Below are 7661 nucleotides of genomic sequence, written 5' to 3' on the forward strand. Positions count from 1 at the left end.
AACCTAAATTAACGCTGGCCTTGTAGTCCGAGACTAATACATTGGACTGAGGACAGGTAAAACTCGAATGATGGTGGTCACATACATTGACTAGTAGCATCATTTAAGGGCTATAATTCTGAGCCAGTCTCCAATGCTTCTTTGCTGCAAATTGGAACTGAATAAAACTGACAGAAAATGTATTAATACATGTCTGTCTCGTTCAAGAGGACTGGCTACACATACTGAGGACAAAGAGCTAAGGTTCACACGAGTCCTCTCCCAAACCAAAGGCGTGCGTATTAATTATGGATGTAGAATTCTTCATTCATTCATTTTTTCAAATTTCATTATTTCAGGTGTAGGTGATATGTGACACAATAGATCAAAAACAAATTTATCGCATCCTTATAGGATTTGAAGCTAGGATTGTAATTATTTTTGTAAATCTGTATCCTTTTATGCAAATATTTGTCTCAAACATCTTAAGAATAATTCATTCATTCACGTGAACATTCATAGTTACCGTGCGCATCCAGCCTTGACCTTTGTGTGTGACGAGCGTTCACATCTCACAGGCATGGACATTGGGCTGTATATTATATCGAAAGCTGCATGTGTTTCTTGCAACGAATAAGTTGCCACGTTTTTTTAAATACGTTGATTTCAATCTAACCGATCACAACGTTTTAGCGGATACTAGCAATAACCTCGGAAACAGGCAACAGCTTGGGGAGAAGGCGTATGCTCACAGGATTCTGACGAACGATAACATATTTTCAGTTTTTGATTTTTTAAAAATATTTATCCGTTAATACAAACGTTTCGTAATTAAGGACATTTCCAATGCAAATAAAGTATATTCACTAGCCTAGGAACATAAATTATTACCATAAATGACAGAAGAGGGCGTACGTGAAACTGGCATCGCTTGATTTGTATTGAAACATAGTCGTTGCTAAATAGATTTGTGAGTGCCGATCGAGTGCAATAAAACTATACATATTGATACATTTTTCTCGAACTGGGAATGTTAGTTTATTTTGACGCTCGAGAAAATCGTCATGAAATCCGGGATATGTACATTCTGGTAACAGCTTTCCTTGCCATTTTGGTATGCACATCAACATCACAAGTTGCATTCGCCTATGGCTGCATCTATTTTTTTTACTCAAAATAGCAAACATGTGTACACGTAATGTGTACACGGATCTCTCACGCCTGTCTTACAATCAAATTTTGTTGCGTGCGTAAACTTAGTTGCTCAGCAACGCTATGATCAGCAAAATGCGTAAAAAAATACTTTTATAAAGCTGTGAGAAATTTAACTCTTGGTGTGAATGAATGGTCATCAACTTTGTCACCTCACATTTCGATAGTCTAGAATTAAATTTTATCACTTTATATAATTAAAATCGTCAAGAGAATGCAATATTTGTATTAATAATATTGAAAGTAATTCTCGATTAACACATCGCACGATCCCCGGAATCAAAAGGCAAGCCACGTTTTGTTGATAACGTATGCAATGACTCCGTAATGTGCAACAGCGAATATTATTGGTCTGATATGATGTTATGTTTGTGTAAAGTACATCATTGGAAGAATATGGGACAAACAAACAAATCATGTTACGAATTTCATTTATTCAATATATATTTACCAAATACCACATCCCGACCTTAAACGTACAGGGAGCTTTAGACGTCACGCGTCTGTGGTTGATGTAAAAATAAATACTCGTGCATACAAATCAAATTCTCATATTTCTTCTTCAAATAATGCATGTGTTTAGGATTGCCGCCTTAATTACGATGGTATTATGCCAACGTGTTTAATCCGCGACAAATAGTCGAGTTCATAATTTATTGTTTTTCCATAACTCAAACTAGCAACTCACACTGACGTTTATATCGTTTCTTAATGTAATCGGCAATCACATTAAACAGCGCCGCGTTCCCACGGCAAATCGCACAACACGAGCCTCGGGCCAAGAGGCGTGTTCATTGAGCCACGACCAAATCGGCCTGTCTCGCTTGCGCCAAATGATGTCAACTCGAAGAAAAATGGCGGCCATGTTTCTATGTCAAAGTATTCTCGATACGATACACTGCAACAGCTCTGCAGCTATCGCTGTGATTACAGCGCTTGGTCTGTTTTGTCGCCCGGCTAAATATATCCCTACTTTAATTCGCCGCAACACGCGACTTGACCCACAAAGCAAAATCAATACAACGTCACACTCGGCCAGCCAATCAGAAGCACGTATTAGAGTTTAGGTGATTCCCCTTCTAGCCCCTGGACTAGTTGGCGCTGATTGGCTGAAAAATTGATGTCACATGGGTAGCGCTTGGTATATATCATGCGTTTTACATGGTCAAAGCAGAACACTACTTGAATCAGTTTTAAAAGGGATAGTCTGATCTAAACTCCTAAATACAAGGAGTAAAGTGGCTTATAGTATAAGGTAAGAGGATATTTATTTACTTATTTTGTTTAATTTTGATTTAATCTTAACACATATTCTGATTTTTTTTTAATATGCCTACCGACATTTAGGTTGGCGTAATTGATTCATAAGCCATCGATGATCTGATTAATGGACAAGCGATTTGGTGATTTTGCAAACAAATTTTGATCAAAACATTGAAAATTTTGTTTTGTTTATGTATTGACATTGTTATCCAATAGGGAATAATTAATGATATTTTATACATATTTATTTGACAGTATGTACGTTATTGTTCATGCAGTGTTTGAATCCACATGCGAACAACAGACTGCGGCTGTTCCATTTTTATATATTTTTACCTTGAACTTGTACATGCATATATTATATTAGACTTAGGTATTTTATATTCTCTTAACAGTTATTTGATTTGTTTCTGTTTTATTACAGCTGTTGGCGTTTCCATAGCAACGACTTTAGATAGGACAACACAATATCCCCCCAAATGTACACTGAATCTGTAAGTATTAGAACATGTGTGATATGAAATGATTTAAAAATATCAATGCCTCACGTCTTCATCATCTGCTTCGTAACGCCATACAGGCTGTTATCATATCGATTGATCCACTTGTCACAATATGCGCTGTCACAGCAAGCTGCGTTCCTTCTTCTGATTCAGCCTTGCTTATGAAACATTGCACTGAGATATATATTCCTTCCGATCATGCAGTTACAGTTGATTGTTTTATTTTCAGTATTCTGAACAAATGTTTGACACGGACAACGCAAGTATGTTCAGCATGTATGACCCAACCATCGTCAAACCAGAACCTATGTCCGAGAACTCATGTTCTGAGACAGATCATCCAGTCTACACTGATCTGTCTTCGGCACAGTACTCGTTCACAACGCCCAAACTCACCCTTTTGAAACAAGAAAAGAAAGGTAAGCAGCAATTTCAGTAAAGCAATGGTACACACATATATCATACACTAAGAAGTTATTTTTTTGTCGTCCTTCGTTAATAAATATTTAAAACATAACTAAACACAATAATGTCATTGAAACCTAATTTTGTGAAATTTTCATTCTAAAGAATTCGCGGAAACATTCGACAACCTTCTCAGCTGGACATCAAAACACCCCGAGCACTGGTCAAGACGTGAAGTTCTTGATTGGGTCTACTATGTCGCGGATGTCAAGAAATTTGACTGTTCCAAACTCTACGGCGAACGATACCAGAGTCTCACCGGACAGAAACTATGCAGGATGTCAAAGGAAGACTTCACGTCTCTGGACTCGCACTATGGAGCGATACTTTACAGCCTGTTCTCATCTCTCGTTCAGAAATGTAAGTTAAATAAACTAAAACTTTATATATTAAACATAGACAGCCCCATTCAAACCTTTTTCCCGTCTTGATAAGAAATATAAAACTATTTTTTTTAAAAAACTGTCAGGAATCTACACATTTAGTTTGAGTTGGTAATGTTTCTGATTATTTAAAAAATTTTTTTTGCTTATTAATTATTTTCTGTTTATTTCAGCAATATTCAGCGAGCCCTCTCCCCCCGATACACTGAATCCCGATGCGTATCCGTTCCTGCATACAACCTATCCCTGCCTTCCGGTACCATTCGGGGCGACGAGTGACCCCTCCAGCACAACAAGTAGGTACCAATCAATCAACGGTTGATGACGTTCATTTAATTAGTCATGTAGCCTAAAGCTGGGATTAGGTACCGCCTCATTGGGTACTGGCTGTGGCGGTAGGAACATTATATGGGCATTCGTCATTTCCTGGCTTCATAGTTTAAAGCAACTTTGCGCGGAGGCAGACTGCAGATTCAAATACTGAGTTGAGCTTTTCAAATCATGATTACACTTAATACGAATCCAGCTGCATAATTTCCTGTTTCCTTGCTATCATTGTTAATATAATTTCTGATTCATTTTGGAAATTTAGAAAGTTTATTGAATGCTATTGAATAGTCGGATTTTTTTAGTGTTGGACATTGTTTGTAATTTGTTCATTTGTCTATTTCAGCTGAACACGATCTGTCAGTCTTCATCAACGACGCTGGTGTCTCCGTGGACATCGACGGCAACTTTTACGACATCGACGTCGCTACCAAAATAGACATCCCCAAAATAGACTGCGACTACGGATACGTTAGCGGAGGTAAATGAAATTATTTTAACGTTGAAATCTTGCACATTTTCAATCAGTTTCATAGTTGACCCTGCAAATGCTCTTTATCCATCATAATACAGAACAGATATAAAATAAAAATATAAATAAAAAAATATTCAAGATTTTCACAGTGAAATGTTTTTTCGCCTTTAGGCTCCGACATGGAAAGCAATATGGCTAGATGCGGTTCCACAAGTAGCGAGCCGTACGATTCCTTCAGCATCTCCGATGAAGAAGAAATGCAGACGTGCAGTCATTTCACCCAGACATCGAGGAGAAGGATGTCTCCCAGTGTCTCCTCAGACGAAGACATTGAGGAGAAGGTCGTCTCACCGAGGAAGAGAATAACTTCAAGTAAGTATAAAATACTTGAAGGAAATATGATTTATTAAATTGCAATTAAATAACCTGTATAAATCATGGCAATAATAATTTAAATATTCGTATTGATTGTTTCAAACGTGTCATAAATAAAATTGAATTTTCATTTAATTTGTTTTCTTTTGTAGCATCGAAAGGCAATCACTTGTGGGAGTTTATCAGAGACTTGTTGAAGGACCCCAACTTGAACCCATCCCTTCTCAAATGGGAGGACAAGGAGTCAGGCGTCTTCAAGTTCGTCCAGTCCGAGGCTGTCGCCAGCATGTGGGGTCGCAAGAAGAACAACCCTGGCATGACCTATGAGAAACTCAGCCGCGCCATGAGGTGAGATATTGCTCAAATCGTAATTAAGTAAGATAAAACTAAAACTAAATTGAACTAGCCTAATAAAACGCGGTTGTGTCAGTGCTGAAATGTCATGCTGGACTATAGTGACATTTTAATTGGCGTTGCAACTATCACTGATATCTAAACGCGATAACATAAAATCAAGATGTTATCACTGATGTCATTTTTAAATCTCATCACATCACGCGATACGTGTTTCCTAACAACTTGTAATTACTGTGTTAAGTGTGAGGCTCGTCTTTCTCTTCCCCGAGGCTATTTCTTCCGAAATCAGAACCCATACCTTAATTCATCATCTAAATCAATTATACCTGTCAAATGGAAGGTGTTGATCTCGTTAAGCTAATCTGGTGATTAATCACGTGACGTAACGCCTTGGCGCTCACATGATCGATACTTCTTCCCGAGGAGATGTCTTGAACCTTGAAAGCCAAACCTTGCCTCGCGGGTGTTTTTATATGTTATGGTTCGTCAAAAATGGCGCCCTTTCTCCGGGAAGCCACTACAGCGCACAGCCCCAAAGGGAGGCCACTCTAAATATTGTATGCACATTTTACAGTTGCTCGGTTGCGTGTCGTGTCTTGTTAAGCCTGATGTGTCGAGAGTTTGTGTATAAGTATTCGCGTTTTTCCCCCACAGATTCTGCCGCACAGCAGGTTACTTTGGAGATGTGCCCAAGAATGGAAAATTCCCAAAGAAGCTCTGCTTCCGATTCGGACCCAAAGCTCATGACTGGAAATAAATTCTGAAGTCGTTTTATATCCCAGGTAAAGATACACTTCCATTCGTTAAGAAAACAGTAATTAATTATAAATAACAGATATGACAATTTGTATTATTATTATAATTATAATTATAATTATAATAATAATGATATTAATATTTTTTAAATATTTATTATCATTATTATTATTATTTTAAATATTATTATTCTTATTATTCTTATTATTATTAATATTATTATTATTATTTCAGGATATTCATGACAATCAAGTCGGCGGGTCCGATTATAGTGCTAGTGCGGTTCAAATCAAGTGACTCGAAGAGAAAAGGGTCGTCCGCAAGTCAAGTTTCCACCGTGCCAAACTCCGTACACTGTACGCTGTACGTCTGTACGTCTGTACATTTGTTTAACTTTGATGAAGACTGTATATTGTTTCTGATGACGGACATCGCAAGCAGATCCACCGTGACACGACGATCGCCGTTGACAGGTCGATGCATCGAAGTCGATATATCTGTGATATATGTATTGATGACAATAACTTTGAAAGCGCGCCATGTTATGGCCTTTTATTTCCTTTGGAGATTCTGTGGTATATGAATCCGGGCTGAAATCGACAAGAGCCCCCGAGTGACTGACACCTAACACGCTCTATGCAATCGACAAGGTGCTATCCTGCCCACCTCATGCAGTGACATTATTTGACAAAACGTGAAAACAAATTATGTATTTATCATGATAAGTACATAAAGTGATCACAATACGTGATTAAAAATAAACTTTTAGAATTCAAAATTTCAAATTTTGAAATTTTGAAAGTTTTGGATTCAAAGTTTAAAATGTTAAAAATATTCCTTTTGTTCCGTACCATTCATGAACATATGATCACAATAAGTGATCACAATCTATTATGTGAATATTTCGGTTTTGAAATTTACAAATTCTGCCATTTGGCATAGCACCAAAGACTCATATATTGCGGGATAAGGAAAACATTGATAACCCTCTGGGTTAAAAGCAAGTATCCCTTTTTTGGGATTATATCTCATATCGCTGGTAGGAGTTAGTTTGCTATGTATATAATCTGCCGGTCAATGCCTTTTTGTACAGGCAAACATTTGTGCATTTAAGTGTATGTCGTACAAACATTTACACTATCGCTGTGCCTTTATGTTATTCGCTTTGAAATACATTGATATTCATTGTTGTATTACATACATTTTTAATAAAATGAATTAAATGAGTTGATTGTTGCTACTGTATTTGTATCAGGAGGAATGATGTGAGGTGATGTTCTGTCGATAAGCTGGATTTCATGGCCGACGTAAGTTTTATAACGCGGTTTTTGTTTGAACCACAAGTTCGGGTCAAACAAGATCCGCATGCCAGTGTTGGTAAAGAATGTTGTTACAGAAGCCATGTAGTAAAGTGTATACGCGACAAGGGTCTGTTTGATGCGGGATGCATTTATGTGTGTCCCAGTTTCAATTGAATCGTCATGACATTTTACAAACGGGTCATTTTTGTCTGAGGGGGTAGGGCTGATTAGTGATTAAAGTGTTTGCTTGTCACGGCAAAGGCCC

At 37.5% G+C, this 7661-nt stretch overlaps 1 protein-coding gene across 1 annotated transcript; it reads left to right on the forward strand.

The window, feature by feature from the left end:
* Nucleotides 1-2372: 2372 nt before the first annotated feature.
* LOC139462241 (ETS homologous factor-like) lies at nt 2373-7288 on the forward strand. Its single transcript, XM_071243841.1, has 10 exons — nt 2373-2446; nt 2879-2948; nt 3187-3376; nt 3528-3782; nt 3979-4101; nt 4479-4613; nt 4779-4979; nt 5135-5330; nt 5994-6121; nt 6330-7288. The coding sequence occupies exons 2-9, from the start codon at nt 2934-2936 to the stop codon at nt 6094-6096; spliced, it is 1218 nt and encodes a 405-aa protein (XP_071099942.1). The 5' UTR covers nt 2373-2446; nt 2879-2933; the 3' UTR covers nt 6097-6121; nt 6330-7288.
* Nucleotides 7289-7661: the final 373 nt, after the last annotated feature.

Source organism: Haliotis cracherodii, unplaced genomic scaffold, assembly GCF_022045235.1.
Source record: "Haliotis cracherodii isolate W230 unplaced genomic scaffold, xgHalCrac1.p SCAF_15, whole genome shotgun sequence".
Lineage (NCBI taxonomy): Eukaryota > Metazoa > Mollusca > Gastropoda > Lepetellida > Haliotidae > Haliotis > Haliotis cracherodii.